Source organism: Caloenas nicobarica, chromosome 1 (assembly GCF_036013445.1).
Source record: "Caloenas nicobarica isolate bCalNic1 chromosome 1, bCalNic1.hap1, whole genome shotgun sequence".
In the NCBI taxonomy this organism is placed as follows: domain Eukaryota; kingdom Metazoa; phylum Chordata; class Aves; order Columbiformes; family Columbidae; genus Caloenas; species Caloenas nicobarica.
Window position 1 is genome coordinate 170,650,622 of NC_088245.1, and position 20,226 is coordinate 170,670,847.

The following is a 20,226-nucleotide window of genomic DNA, read 5'->3' on the forward strand; positions in this document are numbered from 1 at the left end:
AGATGACTTTCAACCTCTTCTTAGGTGTTCTTCCCTTTAAAATAATTGCACATTTTAGGAAATAGGCGTTTGTATTTAAGAATAATAGTGCTTTGTCAAACGTCAATCACTTCTGGGTTATTCAGGTAGGAATGATTGCTGCCCAACTGCTGATTCCAATATTTTTTTAGGTATACTATTTCCCAAACAGTGGAATAAAATTGTTTTATTAATAGCTGTGGATGATTATTTAGAAAGACTTTCTAGCTATTTTCTGGTATTTTTGAAACCAGAATATCAAGAAAATAAGCACAAAATTTAATTTTGGAGTTCTTAGGCAATACAGGATTCAATACACCTACCAGTCTTTCTCTCCATGAAATGACATTTGGTCATTGCCTAAAAATGTTGTAAAATCAGTGAGTTAAAAGTCTGTATTAGCTGCTAATTTTTCTATTAGGATTTCTAGAATGCTGTCCGAATGATATGAATTTGCAGAAAAAAGTGATGCTGTTAGGATTTGCTTGGTGATGGTCCAAATTGGAGATGTTCTCAAACTGCTGGTGTCTCCCAGCTCATATTACTAAGTATACTTCAAGTTATAACATGGTGCGATAAACTCTGCTTTTTTACTCTGTAGGCTTCATGTATTTCTAATGCTCACATAGTTTTTGGAGAATGGGCATTCAAAAATTAAAACTGTTTGTAACAAGCTAATTTTTGGAGGCCTTTATTTGCCTCACACAAACATGTGTAGTTCTTCAGAAAACCAGTTTCAGTTCCTAAGTGGTACTTATTTTTTAAAAATTATCTTAAATCTGATCTTGAAAAACAGCATGGCAGAATACTTTTAAAAATATTTGCAAAAACAAGCAAATATTTATCAAAGCCTTGGCACAGAAATATACTTGCCAAAGCCTAAATCCATGTTATCTCTCCCTTCTCATCATTTTTTCTAATCTTTTTCTGCATGTTCTGTTGCATGTTTCTATTATTGTAAATGCTAGGGATTTCTGGTTTTTTCTATGGCTGCTCTTCATTTTTTAGCAAGGCAAATATGAATCTCTGTTTTGAAATGTTTTAAATAATTGCAGTAAATTATCCATGATCCTTAAGAACCCTGCTTGTACTTTTCAGTAATATTATTGCCATGTACGGGGTGAGATCTTTACCTTTAGCCACAACCAGAGTTGTTTGTGGCTAAATAAGATTTATGAGCTTTCTCTGTTATCATCATTTAAACTTTAATCGAGCACCATTTTACTCTGCCTTTCTGGACAATGACAAGTAACAGGTTGTAGTTTTGACTGTTTTGCCCACTACAGGTGACCAACTGAGTGCCATACTGAATTCCATTCAGTCACGGCCAAACCTCCCAGCTCCTTCCATCTTTGATCAAGCTGCAAAACCTCCCTCTTCCCTAGTCCACAGTCCATTTGTGTTCGGACAGCCCCTTTCCTTCCAGCAGCCTCAGCCACAGCTTCAGAGTAAGTTTGTCAGCCTTACCTGCCTCATCAGTCCATTTCTGCAGCTTTGACATTGCCGTTCTCAGTTGCTTTACCAGCTACTAATCATCCCTCCGTGCATCTCTCTGGTTTTGTTTCGCTGAGTTTTTCATGATTCAGAAGCATGTGAGGTAACGCTCCTAAAGAAATATGCTTGTTCAACTTTTAATTTCCATACTGACAGCATTTTGCTTTTGTATGTGTTCTGTAGTGTAGGTAAGTCATGAAAGTGCATTTCCAATATTGTATGCAACTCTGCATTTTTTAATTAAAGTAAATATTTTATATGGTACAAAATGTTGGTAATTTTTTAACATCAAAACCAGACTGCAGTAAATTTATAGTTATTACATTTTCTTGCCTCCTAAATTCCTATTTTTGTCATCGCTTCTAACTTCAGGGATGTAGCTGGAAAGTTGGGACAACTTGGCACTTCTCATAAGGGAGGCTTTGGTGTCTCCTGTTGGGTGCTCATAAGATTGGCATGGACACGGAAGTTTGTACCTAGAGATCAATAGCAGTTAACCTGGTTACTGACGGGAGGACAGGAAACTGTTTAGCTTTTGATTAATGAAAAATAAAAGCTTGATGTTCATGATGGATAGCAGATATTGCAGTAAGTACACAGAACAGGTATAGCAGAGGTCATGGAATACTTGTCTTCTCCTGTCGCCCACAAACTGTCCTTCAGAAGCGCTTCAGTTCCTTCATGTGGGACCCTGTCAGTCAGTTCAGTCTCTGTGTGCAGTCCTGGATCTGTCCCACTCAGCATATTGAAGTGACAGTGAAGTGTTTCATGTGTGAACTAGATTAAAATCTCTAATTCACTTTTATAAAGGCTATCGGAAATATTCCGATAGTGATCTTCTGTACTTACGCTGGACTTAAACTCACACCTGAAAGCAGCGTATTCTAAAACTTAGATAAAGCTGCTGATTGCCAGTCACATCAGAGTGCCATCATTTAGAATTTGTCAACTGTATATTCTTTCCCAATGCTTTTAGTTTTCTTCTCTTGTTCAGAGTAGTAAACTCAGAGTTTCTTATTCAACTTTGCATCAAAAATAACGCTTTTTGTCTTATTTTAAATTTGAGGTGATTGTCCTTTAACGTTGACATCTGTCTTGTATGGAAAAAAAAGCAACTGTCAACATTTTTAATTGGCTGCCCAACAAGATCTTGCTCAATGGATTTACCTGTACTGTACAACAGATGCACGTAAACTGTATCAGTAAGCTACATCCATGGTTTGTGTTTTAATAAGGATCCCTGTTTCAAAAGGAAGCCTTTTTTGTTGGATAGAGGGGGCACTGGTATTCTGCCAAATAAAATAATAACAAAACCAGAAAAATTTTTCAAGTTTGTGTCTGATTTGGGATCTTAGCCTAGTAGAAGATTACAACCACTGTGGTTATTTGCCCTATCAGCAGGGCAAAAATCGTCAACCAGAACTGCTATAGTGTTGCACTAACTGTGATTTGACATAAGGACTTTCTTCCAAACAGTTTACTATCTCATTTAAGATTTTATGCAAATAATGTAAATTATGCTTAAAGGAGAAAAATATTAACATTTTTCACTGTCAAAATTTAAGAATGATGAGGGAAAAATTTCCTATTTGAACTTCCTTAGTCTTCTGCAATTTTGCTAATCCTCTATTGTAAGTACATCCACATTCAGAATATTGTCAGGGAGGCCTGTAAGACTGTATTCGTATAGTTGTTCATTCAATAGTCAAGGAAATCATCAGAGGTATTTGAAACTTAAATAAGACTCTCTAGATTAAACATTTTATTTTAAGCAATTATCCTGTTACTACAATATTTCTTGAAGCTTTACATATTAGGAAGTAATGGATTAATTTGCAATATAAGATTAATTAGAGTAACAGGACATATACACAACAAAAATATTTAGACAGAAAAGTTCTGTTCAGGTTGAATTCCGCTCTGTGGTTTTTAATGTGTTCTGTAATAGAACTGCAACAAACTCTTTTTAAGTGCACAGATTTGATTCATTATTTCCATAGCACTTTATTAGCCTCCTGTTACCAAATACATAACTAGAAGTCCATTAAACAATGTGTCCCAAGGCTCCATATCAAGTCACTTGGATTTTTGCCCTAGACAGTCTTGGTTTTAGTTTCAAATGATGTGCTCTGTCCTTAAGTTCTAAAAGTTCAAATGAATGTTTACAGTCAATAACTGCTATATTAAAGGGACTAATAATAGTCTAATAGTTGAAAGAAGTTGTGCCAGCCTATATTTCTGTGGCTACAGATGTTGTATACTAAATACCAGTTTAGACTGAAAGCCTGCCTAAAAAGTTTAGTCTACCACTTACATTTTCTGTTCTTCCTCAGATATCTGTCTTCCTGGGGAGAAGTTTTATTGGAAGCATGATTCTGAGGAAAGTTAAGATCATGCTGAATGTCCTCTAGAATTATTTCCTTAATTTAAGTTTTTATAATGGGAAGAAAATTGTTAATCTGATTATAAAACATACTCTGTGCCAGTGACAGGTTGTAGCTTTTCTTTAGAAGAGTTTTTGTTGCTAGCTGTTCTTTCTGAGGAATGGTTTCTGTGCTTGGCTTTGGTTTGGTTTCCAAATTCATGTAAGGAAGAGAGAAAGGGCTTATCTCAACCAGCATCTGGTTTCGTGGAAATACTAGCATTTTGGACAACCACTTCCTCAGATATAATGCTTGAAAAAAAGAGAAGTGTCTCTGTTATTCTTTTCACGTCATAAATAGGTAAATTAATAAAGAGTCCTGTGTGCTTTGTCAAGGAATTTGTTACAGAAGGTATATTATACAAAAGAAGGGGGAACTGTGTCACTAAGTTTTGTGTTATTTGCTAGAACTCTCTGAAGGGCTGATTGTTCTGTCCCTACTTAGTTCCTTTGCTAATTTTCACACATGACACAAGGGGAAAAAGCTGAGAGATTTTCTTTTTCACAGAGACAGACAAAATTAAGATGCTCTTATATATTTTAATTCCTTGTCAGTCTTCTACGCAGCTAAAAGTCAAAAAATGCTAGGAGATGGCATAACCTACCTGGAGTTCAGGAACAGCTGTATTGTGACTTGGAACCTTAATAAGGATATTTTTTTTCCTCCCCAGAAAGAGCGCTAGTTTGTCTATGTTGCTTCCTTGATTTTTTCAACAAAATAGTCTATAATTACTCCAGCCTGATTATGCTTGCTTCTGAGAAGTTGAAGATTGTCAGTATCAGATTTGCTCAGGACTGCAGTGTGTGCTGGGTCATAAAACTCCTTAGACATGACAACTCAGGGAGACAGGACCTTGCCATGCTGTCCAGCATCAGTTATCAAAATTTCACAATTGGCTGTTGGACTCTGAACTTGGGGTGGGAAGTGTGAGAACTTGCAGTCACCAATGTTAGACCTTTATGCCATGTTTCTCACATCCAAGTTGCTATTGCAAATGAAGAATGGATTTTTAGGCTGAAGAGGTTTTGGGACCCCCCCTTATTAGCCTCTTCTGTCACAGAATCACAGAGTGGTTGGGGTTGGAAGGGACCTCTGGAGACCATCTAGTCCAACCCACCTGCTAAAGCAGGGTCACCCAGAGCAGATCGCACAGGAATGTGTCCAGGCTGATTATGAATGTCCCCAGAGGAGGAGACTCCACAACTTCTCTGGGCAGCCTGTTCCAGGGCCCTGGCACCCTCAAAGAAGCTTCTTCTCATGTTCAGATGGAACCTCCTGTGCTTCAGTCTGTGCCTGTTGCCCCTCATCCTATCATTGGGCACCACTGAAAGGAGTCTGGTCCCGTCCTCCTGATACATACCCTTCAGATATTTATAAACATTCATGAGATGCCCTCTCAGCCTTCTCTTCTCCAGGCCCAGCTTTCTCAGCCTCTCCTCATAAGAAAGATGCTCCAGATCCCTAATCATCTTTGTAGCTAGCTCTCCACTAGACTGTCTCTAGTAATTCCTTGTCTTTCTTACTCCAGATATGGCCTCACCAGGGCAGAGTAGAGGGGGAGGAGAACTTCCCTTGACCTTCTGGTCACAGTTTTCCTAATGCCTCCCAGGATACCGTTGGCCTTCTTGGCCACAAGGGCACATTGTTGACTCATGGTCAACCTGTTGTCAACCAGAACTCCCAGGTCCTTCTCTGCAAAGCTGCTTTCCAGCAGGCCCACCCTAACCTGAACCGGTGCCTGAGGTTGTTCCTCCCCAGGTGCAGGACCCTACACTTGCCCTTCTTGAATTTTATCCGGTTCTTAACATGTTCTTGTCACATTGTCCCTCTTCCATTGCAGCCCCAGGAGCTCATGGAGCAACTGCACAGCTGTTGCTCCTGACTTATCTCAGTCCAGGCAGAAGCTGCAGTGCTGAGCTGCTGCTCAGTACATTCACAGGCTGCTTCCTTCCCAGTCCATACTGTGGAGCTGCAATCCAGCATATGGTCCCACCATATACAATCAGCCCCTACTATTTGTGTTAGGAGTTCCTTGATACATCCCTTCAGTATTGCTCTACCACTTTCTTTTTGGTTTTGTTCCTTTCTAAGTGCTAGTTACAGAGCATTTAGAACCACTAGCTTTGTCTGCCGTGCTTCTATCCGCATTCTCTAAAATGCGGAGGGAGGACAAAAGACCAGCACGCATCCGAAGCACATAACTCTTCTTGGCAGTGTTTCAGGAAAATGAAGGGAAAGAATATTCTTAACCAAGCAGGCTGATCTCTTCCATATCCATATCATGTAAAGCAGCTAGAGGGTATTGGTTTAACTGTTTTTTTTCAGATACTGTGTGTTGCTGAAGCATCATTCCTGAAAAACTGAGCTAATAAGTTAAACGGTTGCATACCCTAGGCTTTACAGATTTGGTAATCAAAGGTATGTATGAAGCATACATTTGTCCAGGTCAATCCTAAACCATCCCTGGGGGACTGGTATGGTGAAGTTCAGAGGAAGAGCACAAATTGTGTCAAGCTTTATTTTAGAAATAAATTTGACTTATCACATCTTCAAAAAATGTAGTTAGAAACTATCGAATTATAAAATCATTTTTATATTTTCTACTAGCGCAGGAATGCTTCTTTCAGTTATTAAACTTAAGTGGCTCAAGTGTTGGTGCTCCAAACCCTAACTTTGGGTAAAGAACATTGCTAATATTTTTCTAATGATACTGCGTTTCAGCTTTTTCTTTCATTCGCTCGTTCATTCCCCTACTATAACAATATCTAATACTTTTCTCCCTTTTTAATATTTAATATTCATACATTTGTTGACTTCAGTATATTCTTTTAGTCGTTGAGAAAAAAAAAAAGTCCTCGTCCGACTTCCACTATGGCATTTGGTATTTTCAAGATATGAAAAAAGATACATTGCAGTGCTTGAGGAAATTCAGCCATATTGTAGGTTCCATATCAGTAACAGCAAACGAGAGCAATGCATTCTTTTTAAATGGGCATCCATTGCTAGGCAAAAGGGCAAGAGCAGGCCATTGCTTTTGTTCATCACCACGCAGAAAAGTGATAGCATTTCAGAAGAAACTTTAACTTATTTCCATTCTAAAGAGGCATTTTACCAGTTAAAAAGTCTAACGTGGACCACTTGGTGGTATATCATGCCTCCTGGATTGGTTTACCAGCATTTCCTCAGAGGAAACAGGCATGACTGTTAGAAGACTTCATCCTGCCATAGGGAGGGAAATGCCCTTTATGTCTCTATGTTATGTAGCTTTTCAAGCTGGAGCTATTTCCATGTTGAAGAAAAGAGCTTGACTAAAGATATGCTGCTGCATTCAAATGTGACATGAGATGGACCTTGCCTACCTGGTATTTCAAGTCTTTATAGTCTTTGAGGATGATTCAAAAAGAAGGAATCCTGACCAAAAGCTGGTCCTTGTGACTGACCAGTTATCCTGAATAGACATACCTTGTTTGCCAAAGCAGCAAAGAGATTATGTGGGAAACTCGTTCTCTTTGACCCACAGTCCACTTGAAATGATTGAGTAGTAGCACATTGTTCAACGTAAACTAGATTACAATAATATGAAATGTGTTAAGTATTCTCAGACATAGAATGAAAGTGTAAATGTGCATTCCTGAAAGTGGATTTAGTAAAATTTTCATTTAAGTATTTGTAGAGTGAAATGCTAGTGTATCAACTTGACATTTTTAGCATTGCTTCTACTGCTACTTTGTGCTCCTAATGTCTGTTTCTGCATTTTACCTTTACAAATTGGTGGAGTGACATCCTGTTACTCAGAAGCTACATAGTTAGTATTGGATCTCTCTAAATCGTTTGTAGGCGTCAAAGTAGGTAATACTGTTCTTTATGCTAATACTGGATTGAGAAAATAAAAAATATTCTGTTGTTTTAAAGAATGAAATTCTTACTTCTAAACATATGAACACCTTCTCATTGTAGAATCTACAGAACTATAGCCCATCACATAAGATAGAGGTTTAGTATATTTATGTGTTCAAGTTAGTAAATGCAGTACCAGACAAAACAATATCTTAAGCAGTGCAGGAACTGAAATAACTTATTTTTGATATACTTGTCTCATTCCATTTGTACAAAAGGATCTCTCTAAAACAGTGTATCTTCTAACATACAAATTCTCTTCAAAATTATCAATGCAGTAAGATTTTGACTTTTTTTTTTTTTCCTAAAGGAAGGAATAAGAATTGGAGTTAGAATTAAAAACAACATTATAGGAAAGTAAAATGATAGACTTGAAATTAAAATGCCCTGCTGTTACCATCCTCCAAGTTTAATTTGGAGCTGCACCTCCAACAGATTTGGTGTCACTAGACTCTCTACTGAAATTATCTTGGATTACATCAGAATTTCACTTTGGTTTAGTTTGGGTTTGTTTGTTTTGTTTTGTTTTTTAAGGCAAAATTAATTTTAAGGGTTGATACAGATTTGGTTCCGTATCTATACTGTTTGATAGAAACTCTTTTACTGCTAGTTGTGTCTCTTGGCTCTTAATAGTGTTGAGACGCTATTGTTCATGTTACATATGTGAAGTTTTTTGAAATATTACACTGAGGTGCATTCGGATTTGGAAACAGATAGTTTTGATGGGTTTAATGTAAATTTTCTTCATTCTTTCCAGTGGTTGGTGAGACATCTAGATGTCTGTGTTGGAAAGTTCACTCATTTTCTCAAAAGAATGAGGAAATTGGTCATCTAGAAGGAAGTTTTAAATAATTCATCTCTGAATTTACTGATTAAAAGTTCACATTTCAAACCAAAGGTCAATTAAAAACTAGATACTGCTGGTTTTTATAATCAACCATAAATCTCATTGGCTAATCTACACATATTACATTTTTAGATCCTAGAAACTAATACTGAAGTCACAGGGAGATATTTTATTCTTTTAAAATTTAGTTCAGGGAAAGCATTTTGAAGTAACCGTTTCTCATTCAAAACTAACGTAGGAGTCTAAACGATGAATTCAGAACATGTAACAGAGGAGATGCATATCATTTGAAATGCTTGTTTTTATCTTTACTGCTTTTTCCATTGAATCTGTGCTGCTTCTGTGCAATGTTTTCCACTGTAGAAACTCCATCCTGCTGCCTCGCTTCTCGTGAGCGTATTTACAAAACTAGTGATGTAGCTGGGCCTGCCTCTGCTCTTTCATCTCTCTCTCACAAACTGAAGGGTGGGTATGCATGCCAACGTAGCAAGGTTATTCAGATTTTTGCATTCAACTTTTTTTTTTTTTTTTGCTCCTTCCATTCCTTTCCATTTCATTCGTTTCATAAAATGACGTTTTCAAAGTAAACGTTCAAGTTTGGTATTTGTTGGGAGCTTGTTTGATGTAACCAGGCAGTGTTACCTTCCCGAGTTGCAGCAATTTCATGATACATGGTGTAACTCTTTCTGCTTTGCGAACAGAAGGGGGACTGTTAATCTAATAACACCTGTTTTTAAACAGTAGGCAAATGAAATATTGAAGAAGAAAGATAAATATATGGAGAGGTTTGAGGGTTTTTTTGTTTATGAATTAAACAGTTTGCCACATGATTAGGCAGTTTTTCATTCTGGGGATTCTTTTTTGTGTGTGCTGATAGTCTAGAATGCTAATTAGGATTGTTTACCATATATGTGCAAATCCAAACCATTGTTTTAAAAAAACATTAGATTTTTTTATTGCTGGATGCTACTGCTAAGCTATGCCTTTCATAAGCAGATTTGCTCTAGAATGTTTTCCTGCTTGATATTCTCTAGTCATGCATATACTTTGATACATTGCTGAATGGCTTGCAGTGGCTTATGTCCTCTAAGATGGCTATTGTTGTGTTTTCACTGCTTTTTCCTTTTTGAGGAATTCTGTAAAAGGATCTGTCTGAATTATTTTCTCATCTGGCAGACCTTAACATTCATCTTTTTGTTTGCATCTGGGAAAAGTGTGTTTAAAGTAATGATAATTTACATTTATGAATTCATATATCACAAAGTAGACATCACAAAATAGCTCATCAGTAGAACTGATGAGTAACTGAGCTGGCATGAGCAAAATGCTTGGACTGATATTCAAGAAACTTTAGGTTTTTTTCTTTTAGCACAATCAATCATTTTATAAACCATGATGTGCCATGCTATTTCTTCCCTTCCTCTTCACCCTCCCCACCGCCCCCACAAAAAAAAAAGAATATTATAGAACACATAAGAAAAAAGAATAAAGACAGATTATACTCTCAAAATTGATTATGATGATGTTTGAGCTGTTCTTATTATATTCTACTATTTACATTTGGCATATTGTTCCTGAGGATAGACAAAATATTTCTTCTCTGCCTGGAGAAGTATGAACTCCTACCATGTCGTATGTCCTAGAAAGCCAGGAGAGTACCCTAAATTTAAAGCTTGTTGAATATTCTATTATAGGTATCCTTCACTTTTGCCTGTTGCTGTTTGTTTTATTGCAAGCTACTTAAATATGTAGGTAGCAAAATAAGAATTGTTTTGTAACCTGAAGCGACATCTGGGTTCCTAGATTTCGCTCAAGAAAATGCATTTGGTTTTGTATTGTGAGAGGTAACAGTAGCAAAAAATGAGATCACTCCATGCTCGTATGTTTTTTAGCATAGGGATAAGGCTTCATGATTGAGAACTGGAAGAAGTTGGTTCAGATGCCGTAATGCAAGTTGGTTCAGGTCCCATTATGGAGAAGGAAATAAACACCCACATTCTAGCTAAATACTGAAGGTACTAGATAAAAGAGGACTGCCTATCCTCTCTGTTCCCATTAGTAATCAAGGTCCACAAATGCAAATATTCTTTCATTAATTGAAACTTTATTTTGTAACAAATAGTTGTTTCCCCAAAAATGGCCCCAGATGAGTGGAAATAACCTTTTAGTGTCTAGAAAAGTAAAATAATCTGAAGTGCTGCGACCTAATTCTACAAACTTTACTAGAGAAACTTCTTCATATATAACTAATGAAAACCCATTCGAATCAGAAGGACTTAACTATACATTCAAGACTTTGCAGCGTAATGCTTTGTGGAGAGACACATTTAATTCACAACTACTCCATTGCTTGCCAGTGATTTCAGCATTGTTTGTCCTAATTTTCAAAATGCAATTCTACAAGAGAAAACTGAGTGTCTTCACAGAATTATTAGAAGCAGATTGCTTTAATGAGCTACTTATTTGCATATACTTGGTTTTTATGTATTTATATTAAGCTACCTGTAGTTCTGTAGATCAATATATGTACGAAGTCAATGTGCACAGGAACAATAAATTAATGCATGAAGATAAGAGAACATCATAGACAAGTTGATGGTTTAGCTTAGTGGTTGAAAAAGGTGGGGTTTGTTAGGAGGTTGTCCTGAGGTAGCAGAACATTGATAGTTTGTAATCTTAAAAAGGTGGATACCTCAGGTTATCAATGTGAATCATTTTAAGCATGTTTGTAAGCCTCTTACCCAATTTGCCTTATAGCTGCATTTATTTCTTATGTTTCCTGACTTTTGAGAATTAAAGAAATCTGGTAATACATTTGATCTTTCTGCAAGTCTTCACGTTGCAGTCTGATATGTATAGAGAAAATAAATAATCCCTGGTTTCTGTTGCAGCTGTGGTAAATTTAGTTAACTCCTGACATTTGCTTCCTCTACTAGTGTTTTGTGGAAATAGTGAACTGTGCCTTTTGATACCTCGGTAGTAGCATTTTCTCTGTAAATATTTCCTAACACTCGTTTGTATACATCTTTGGGAAAAGAAACGTATTGGAAACATTCTAGGGGGAAAAATTCTCTGTATATTTCCTTTCATTTTGATGTGAACAGAAGCATGTGTTTGATTTTTATCTTGTGTTCAGGTCTTTAATCTTTGCTCTGTATTATTAAAGGTATCGTTGTCAAAATATAATAATTTAATTATAAAATATACTAAACAGGTGACCGAATGAATTTCACGGGAGCTGCTAGACCGATTTCTCCAGCAGGAAAATCAGACATGTCATCAAAACACAGAGCTGACAGCAGGTCACCTAAGCTTGATGCGCGAATGAATAGAGTTACTGCTGACCAGAAGAAATCTAGGAGTACAGAAGGATTATCTGCCAGTGAGTCTCTTATGCTGAAATCAGATGCCGCAAAATTGCGGTCAGACTCTCACAGCAGGTCTTTGTCTCCAAATCATAACACTTTGCAAACACTAAAAACCGATGGAAGAACAACTACTGGTCTGAGAGCTGAATCTCCAGGGCCAGGAACCCGGTCGTCTTCTCCGAAGACAAAGACACTTACAACTGTTAGATCTGGTGCTAGTTCTCCACGATCCTCATCACCCCATGACAAAACTCTACCTCAGAAAGCTTCATCCCCTGTAAAAACAAAGCTTGATCCTCCTCGAGAACGCTCCAAATCAGATTCTTACACGTTAGATCCAGACGCCCTTCGCAAAAAGAAAGTACCCCTAACAGAACCCCTAAGGGGGAGGTCCACTTCGCCCAAACCAAAAATTATTGCAAAAGATGGAAAACCTGTTACAGAAACTGAAAACAGAGCTCCTTCCCCTCATGTTGTACAAGAAAATCTTCACAGTGAGGTAGTCGAAGTATGTACGTCGAGTACTCTGAAGACTAACAGCATTACAGATACCACCTGTGAAGACAACACAGAATTCAGAAGTCTGGATGACAGTTCTAATAAAGTTCATTTCAGCATAGGAAAAGCACCGTTGAAAGATGAGCAGGACATGAGAGCATCTCCAAAAGTGAGCCGTAAATGCGCTGGTAGGCACATAAGACCGAAAAAGGAAAAATCCAGCTTTCTTTTCAAAGGAGATGGCTCCAAGCCTGTAGAGCCTGCCAAGCAAGCAATGTCACCTTCTGTTGCAGAATGTGCTAGAGCTGTGTTTGCTGCGTTTCTTTGGCATGAAGGAATAGTTCATGATGCTATGGCTTGTTCGTCTTTTTTGAAGTTTAATCCAGAACTGTCCAAAGAGCATGCGCCAATACGAAGCAGTCTTACTCAACAACCTGCAGAGGAAAAAGAAACCAAGTTGAAAAATAGACATTCATTGGAAATATCATCTGCCCTTAATATGTTCAACATCTCGCCTCACGGACCAGATATATCTAAAATGGGTAGCATCAATAAAAACAAAGTCCTCTCAATGTTAAAAGAACCTCCTCTGCATGAAAAGTGTGAGGATGGCAAAACTGAAACTACCTCCTTTGAAACATCCAGTCATCACACAATGAAATCCAAGTCTCCTCTGCCATTAACACTGCAGCACTTGGTAGCTTTCTGGGAAGATATTTCTTTAGCAACTATTAAAGCAGCTTCTCAAAACATGATTTTTCCAAGCCCTGGTTCTTGTGCGGTGTTGAAGAAGAAGGAAAGTGACAAAGATAACAAGAAAACCAAAAAGGAGAAAAAGAAAAAAGAAAAGGTTGAGACTAGGCCAAGGGGAAATCTTTTTGGTGAAATGGCCCAGCTTGCAGTGGGAGGACCCGAAAAAGACACCATCTGCGAGTTGTGTGGAGAATCCCACCCATATCCAGTGACTTACCACATGAGACAAGCTCATCCAGGTAAGATTGCATGGTTTTGAATTCCTGTGTCCATCTGTAAGATATATTGCACACACACATTTTTGGTATTAGTTATGAAAATGTGTCAGGCAGTTTTGTCTAACATTTTAACACAGTTCACTATATAACTGAAATTACAAATACACGTACTTACAAATTATTTACATGTCTGTGTACGTAATTTTAAGTAGTTATGGGTCTAGGCTTTCAAAGATGCTGAAGAAAGTTGTTTGAAACAAGGCCAAAATAATGAGCTGACTTTACAGTAGCTCTTCAGAAACATGCCATTTGTTACACTTTAGGACTTGAAGCTGTGTTGAGAAAATTGGAAGTAAAATTTAAAATATGATATTGTTTAATTAGAGTTTCTGTGTTGCCAAAAGTTTCTTACTACTATTCTATTATGAATAGTAGAAAACTTTTATTTATCTGCTGTGTCAGCAATGGGTATCAATAACTTTTTGGTTTAAAATGTATCTTAAAAAAAAAAAAACCCAGTTCAAGTCTCTAAACAATTGGTATTGTCAAATACAACCCAAGTCTGGTATTTTGTCTCTCTATGTGAGTCCCTGAATTTTTTTCAGGAGTTTGTTTAATTTTAGGGAAATAAGGTGTATCAGTGATAGCTTGCCATTGTTTTAGCTAGTCAACTGAATTTAAAAGATATATAAATTGTGTTTTCTTTACAAAAGGGGTCACTAATAGAAGGGATTAGCTACAATATAGCTAGTAATAAGTAGCCATGTTAACGACAAAATGATTTATGTGTTTTCTAGGTTGTAAACATAAGTACTTATTTTGCTAGTTAGTGAAGTTCAGGCTGATGTTGTATCTACTCATTTTAGCACTGGATGGGAAGTTAAAACAAAATTAAAGTCCTTTATTATTCAGCAATTATCAATGGCCTTATAGTGCTAGAGTTAGGTTATGGATGATCGATGATCCTGAGGGTCTGTTCCAACTGAAATGATTCTATTCTATTCTTTCCAAGAAACAGTAACCAGCAAAGGAACGCACTTCTTTCCCTTTTAAGCTTTGTTAGATAGGGGTAGCTTTTTTACATTTGTTAAATTATGATGTTGACTAATGTATAGTACTGACGGTACTATTACTTAGCTGTCTGAATCAAAGCTGTTGATGCTTTGGACAAGTTCATAATAAAAACTTGAAAAGTGCAGTGCATTTATATTCTTTGGATACTGGTGGGACACATGGACAGGCACTTTGTTCTTTAGTCAGTTCAGAGATACAGAAAAAGAGAAAATTAGGCCAGGAAAAAACAAGCATCTTCCTTCCCCCCTCCATCCCTCTTTTACAGTAATAAGTAATATAATATATAATAATGATCCTTCTTTGACATAACTTTTTTTCATCTTTTCCCCCGATGCAGGTTGTGGGCGTTACGCAGGTGGTCAAGGTTATAACAGCATCGGGCACTTTTGTGGAGGATGGGCTGGTAATTGTGGCGATGGTGGTATTGGAGGAAGCACTTGGTATTTGGTTTGCGATCGATGCAGAGAAAAATATCTCCGTGAAAAGCAAGCAGCAGCAAGAGAGAAGGTATTTTCGTCTGTTTCTCATATTTTTAGCTGTCTGTCTGCCTAATAGCACTGTGTTCACAACTTGAAAATAAGGTAGGGCCAGTATAAAAAATTTGGAATTTCAGACTGGAAGGCTTTGGAATATCCACTTATGTCATTGGTAGGTTTAAAATAATAGGAGAGAAACATCGCTCATTACCTCTAACCTGATATCTTCCCTTCAGACAGTAGTGTTTTCAAATGTATAAAGTCATTTTATTTTTATCGCAATAGAACTGCAGCATTGAATGTAGTACCTATTTTTTCAAAAGTACATCTCAGTTTATTTAACTTTGAATTCTGTTTTATTTGTTTACTGAAATACGAGTACTGTTTTATACTTTTTAAGTTTATAGTTTCTTTAATGATCTTAATCATCCAGCTCATTGGATAGAGATGCCAGACACTGGGCAATATAGAGCCGTTTTTAATGGGAATAGCACGAATTCTTCATATATTGGTCTTCCATGACCCTTTTAAAATTCTTGCTTAAAGTGTCCAAATATGTTAAAGTTTTAATATAAGCAGAAAAATGCTAATTTAACTTTATTTTTGAAACTGAATTTGTTGAAGCTTTTTGATGTTTGCCTCAGGATGAATTTTGCCTGCAAAACTTGCAGCTGTTCATTAAAAGTTTGCAAATTTATGAATGCAATAGAAGTGCCATTTAGTAATAGAACAGATTTCATAACAGGATGAATCAAGCAACCTCAGTGTAAGTGACACTGTTAGTTTTTCCTGTGAAGAAGTATAATTTAGATATAGCTTTTTAAAACTTTTTCTAGATTAAACAATCTAGGAGAAAACCAATGCAAGTTAAGACTCCTCGTGCCTTGCCAACTATGGAAGCTCATCAAGTGATTAAAGCCAATGCACTGTATTTACTGTCGCTGAGTAGCGCTGCTGAGCCCAGTATCCTCTGCTACCACCCTGCAAAAACATTCCAGTCCCAGCTTCCCAGTGTCAAGGAAGGAATTTCTGAAGACTTTCCCATTAAAATGCCTTGTCTCTATCTACAGACTTTAGCAAGGTAATTAAAGGAAACTTATGAATGTTGATTTTAATACTCACGTATTTATGCTGTTGGATAAAAAACGTGTGTATAAACTAAATGGAAACTTAGGTAGAAAAACACATATTTTCCTCATTCGTTATGATCTTTGTTCTTCCTCTTCCCTTTCCGTGATCTTGTTCAATTTCTTAGACTGTATTTGCTCCAAAGGTCAGACATACCCAGAGTAGCTTTTGGATGCTAAATATTTTTTAACAGCATTTTAGTTTCTGTCCGAAGAATTTAGAATTTCCTGAAGAGTTTAACTTGGTGTGTTAGTAGCAGACATACGTGCTACTTTTCTCTCATCACAGTTAAAAAAAAAAAAAAGCAGTAAAAAGGAAACCAGAGACTTGTGCTTACTTGGTATTTCTAAGTAGATTTCTCTGTAGTGTCTCATGTTTATGATGGATAGACATTTCTGTCTAAAATACATAATGGAAATACCTAATAAAAATACTAAAAGATAGTGGTCCCCACTCCCTGTTGCTTGAAAATGCCATTATATTTTCCACTAACACTCATAAGTCACAACCAGCTTAAATGTACTCGGTGAAAAATAAATGAATAGCGTTGGCTGGCTAAATGTGTTGGCGAAAGATTTAGGTGCGTGTGTGTCTTTCGGGAGCTTGTAATTCTAAATCCTAATTTAAAAACCTGATTTGATGTAGGCATCATCATGAAAACTTTGTGGGGTACCAGGATGACAACCTTTTCCAGGATGAGATGAGGTACCTGCGCTCAACTTCAGTACCTGCACCGTACATCTCAGTCACTCCTGATGCAAGCCCTAATGTCTTCGAAGAGCCAGAGAGTAACATGAAATCTATGCCCCCAAGGTACTTCCTTGCAATTCTAGGTACTACATACAAATGCTAAAGCATTAGGATAACACCAATTTAAAAAAAAAAAAAATGCTATAGTTAAAGTAGCTGAAGTATCAGATTAGCCCAGATCAATCTCTGATATGGCAGCAAAAAAGCTAAAATCTTATGAAGCTAGGCACAGAAAAATATCTCCAGTGAATCATAGCATATCAGGTATACTTTCAACCACTGGCAATGCAAGTTTGCAAATAGAATTTGAAACTTTTAACTGTAATGCGAACTAATTGCTTCTCTCTAGAATGGTCTTGCATTTACCAACTAAATATGAAAAAAGTTTGTTCAGAAATTGATAAGGAGTCTTAGCATACCTCAGGAAAATTTATCAATAGTCCTTACTCCAGGCCTGATTATTTCCCTGTAGAGACAGTTTTTCCAGAATCTCCAGAACTGAAGAAGTGATTTAAAGAGCAATGGTCCAAGGACCGTAGCTGATGCAAACTCCTTGAAAATGTAGTGATTTGTTTCCCTGTATTTCTTTTCTTTGACACAATGACTGTAGTGCAGATTAATGGCCTTTTGCAAAAGCAGTAGCTGTTATCCTTCTTTCAGGATTTCATTCTGAAGGGAAGTTTGAACAGGAGGGAATTTTGTTACCTTACATTTTTCGAAGCAAATGTTGTTGCTTCTTTCTGTGGGAAGCAAAAATGTCACTGAAGAAATGACAACTTAATGCTGTGTGGGACCAAGAGCACTAGATGGTTTCTGTCAGGCTAAGCCAGTTTCTTATCTCATTAAGTTTGCTATGATAGAATTCAAGCAAATACAGAATTTTGTTTTGCCAGGGTGAAAAAAGGCTTTTACTGTTACTTTAATAATAGTCCGAAATCAACTTAGATGATTGGTATTCTCAGGTGTCAAGCAGTGATTCCTCATATGATAATGAGGATGTAATGAAGAGAAAACTTGCGTTTAATCTGTTTTTATTTCCATCTGTTATATTTTATACTGACTGCAAAAACAGTTTATTGGAATACTACAATCTACAATTGTAGTCTTTTCAGAGATAGAACTTTTCTAACAAAACTCCTTAAGAGTGCATCGTTCGTATTGGTATATTCCTTTATTAAAACTGTGGACACCATGGTCTCCTGAGGCCTATAGGGGCAGCATAAGCTGGGAGTTCTTCTGCAGACTGTAAGAAGTCCACTGAAGGTAAGGCGGAAAACACGTCAGAGGCGTAGCCGTAGCAACTGAAAATTGGCTTTAAGGCTAATGATATTAGAAACTTTTACTTCACATAAAGTTCTAAATTTCAGTTGGCTTGCATATGAAAAATTTACTCCATAGATGTTTTCACGTGCATTCTCAGGGCAAATTTGGTCTGAAACTTCAATTCAGGCATGATCTGAATGTTTGTATTCTCTCTAAAAAATACCTAAATTCTTTGAACTTACCATGTGCATCATTACATTTGTTTATAAAACACTTGCATGCTTTTTCAGCATGTGTAATTCTAATATGTGTTCCTTCTTTTCCAGCATTTAAACAGTTATTAGGTACATAAGACAAACTTTCATACAATATAGTAGCATTGTCATTATGAAATGCATGTGTCTTTACTTAAGTATTTATGTGTAATTCACGTATACTCTATATATTCAGTAATGGGCCTATAACGTCACTGATTTCTTTGTAGTTTGGAAACCAGTCCGATAACAGATACAGATCTTGCAAAGCGTACAGTCTTTCAAAGATCATATTCAGTTGTTGCATCGGAATATGACAAGCAGCACTCGATTTTGCCAGCACGTGTAAAGGCAATCCCTAGGAGACGAGTCAACAGTGGAGATGCAGGTAAGAGCATCGTCAAAAGCAGTGAAAAAATATTCAAAGATATGGTGTTGGATTTGCAGTTCTTCTTGGAAACTGCAGGCAAATGTAATTTTTTTATAAAGCCATGTAATGGTTTTTATTTCTATTTATTAATAAACATTAGCTATTTGTTAATTCACATAGGATTAGTTTAGGAGTTACTATGGTTCTGAAATTTGTGCTGCATCTTTTGTGCTTGATTTAAAAGTTAAAGTGGTATTTTCTTTCTCAGTTAAAGCATTGTTTTTCCGCATTGCTTTTTTTAACACATGTTTCTCAGGAAAAAAAGAACAAAAATATCAATTCTAAAATTGCTCCGTTGCTTTCTATTTTTACTGTTGCTATAAAATCGAAATGCACGAAGAATCTAATGTCTACATATTTTTATGCTTTTGAATAGAAGTGGGGTCCTCTCTCCTGAGACATCCATCTCCTGAACTTTCTCGGTTAATCTCCGCCCACAGCTCTCTTTCCAAAGGAGAGAGAAATTTCCAGTGGCCAGTATTGGCTTTTGTAATCCAGCATCATGATCTGGAAGGACTTGAAATAGCAATGAAACAAGCCTTACGGAAATCTGCTTGCCGAGTCTTTGCCATGGAGGTATTGATTTGCTAATGGATTAAAATAAGACATTTGTAAATTCTGTCTCAGAATTTAAAGAATTTTTACATAGATTAAAAAAAATTATTTTGTGATGTGCAGTAAACCTGTTCTAAAAGTTCACTTGTATTGTTAACTCTAAGTTATGAATACAAAAATACTGCCTGTAAACCTTCTTCAATAGCATATCTGTTGTGTAGAAAATGTCTGATAAAAGAATTTTATTAAGACTGCAAAAGTAAATTATAAAAATACTGTCGTCTTCTCATTTGCTCAGCGTCTTCCTGGTCTTACTTGCCATTATTTTTTCAAATCTTGGCCTGAGTATTCTTTCTTTAGAATGGTTTCTGTGCTGGTTATATCTATTAATAGATATTTTGCAACTTCCTTCTGAGATGGATGAATGCTACCCATGTTGTGTAGATAGTGACTGAGTAACCAAAAGATTCGTTAATTCATTCATTCAGTTGCTTCAATAAAAGCTTCAAGATGCATCCTCATTGAGGCTGTTTTTTATTTTCAACTAAGCTTTAGTGAAGTTTCTTCTGAACTTGAATACAGTATCATGGGTATTTTTCAAACATTTGTAATGTGAAAATACGGGTGGATTTTCTCAGATAAAGTAAAAAACACACCTCTACTGTTAATTACCACACGTCAAATTTCCAAACGTCAGTGTGCAGAAGGATTGCAGATTTTAGAAAAATGTACGAATGTTACAGTTTTGAAAAACCTTTTTTCCCTCCACTATGTTGATTT

General features: G+C 36.6%; 1 protein-coding gene across 16 annotated transcripts in view; it reads left to right on the top strand.

The window, feature by feature from the left end:
• MYCBP2 (MYC binding protein 2) overlaps window positions 1-20,226 on the top strand; it is a 196,207-nt gene that overhangs the window by 146,698 nt on the left and 29,283 nt on the right. For 8 of the 16 annotated variants that reach the window (XM_065653542.1, XM_065653560.1, XM_065653588.1 and 5 more), the window contains 8 exons: window positions 1,281-1,466; window positions 9,043-9,144; window positions 11,894-13,537; window positions 14,928-15,097; window positions 15,903-16,147; window positions 16,840-17,007; window positions 18,692-18,849; window positions 19,268-19,467. In XM_065653542.1, coding sequence (XP_065509614.1) covers window positions 1,281-1,466; window positions 9,043-9,144; window positions 11,894-13,537; window positions 14,928-15,097; window positions 15,903-16,147; window positions 16,840-17,007; window positions 18,692-18,849; window positions 19,268-19,467 — 2,873 coding nt within the window. The remainder of the gene's footprint in view (window positions 1-1,280; window positions 1,467-9,042; window positions 9,145-11,893; window positions 13,538-14,927; window positions 15,098-15,902; window positions 16,148-16,839; window positions 17,008-18,691; window positions 18,850-19,267; window positions 19,468-20,226) is intronic. The other 8 variants (XM_065653569.1, XM_065653577.1, XM_065653671.1 and 5 more) reach the window with 4 other exon arrangements.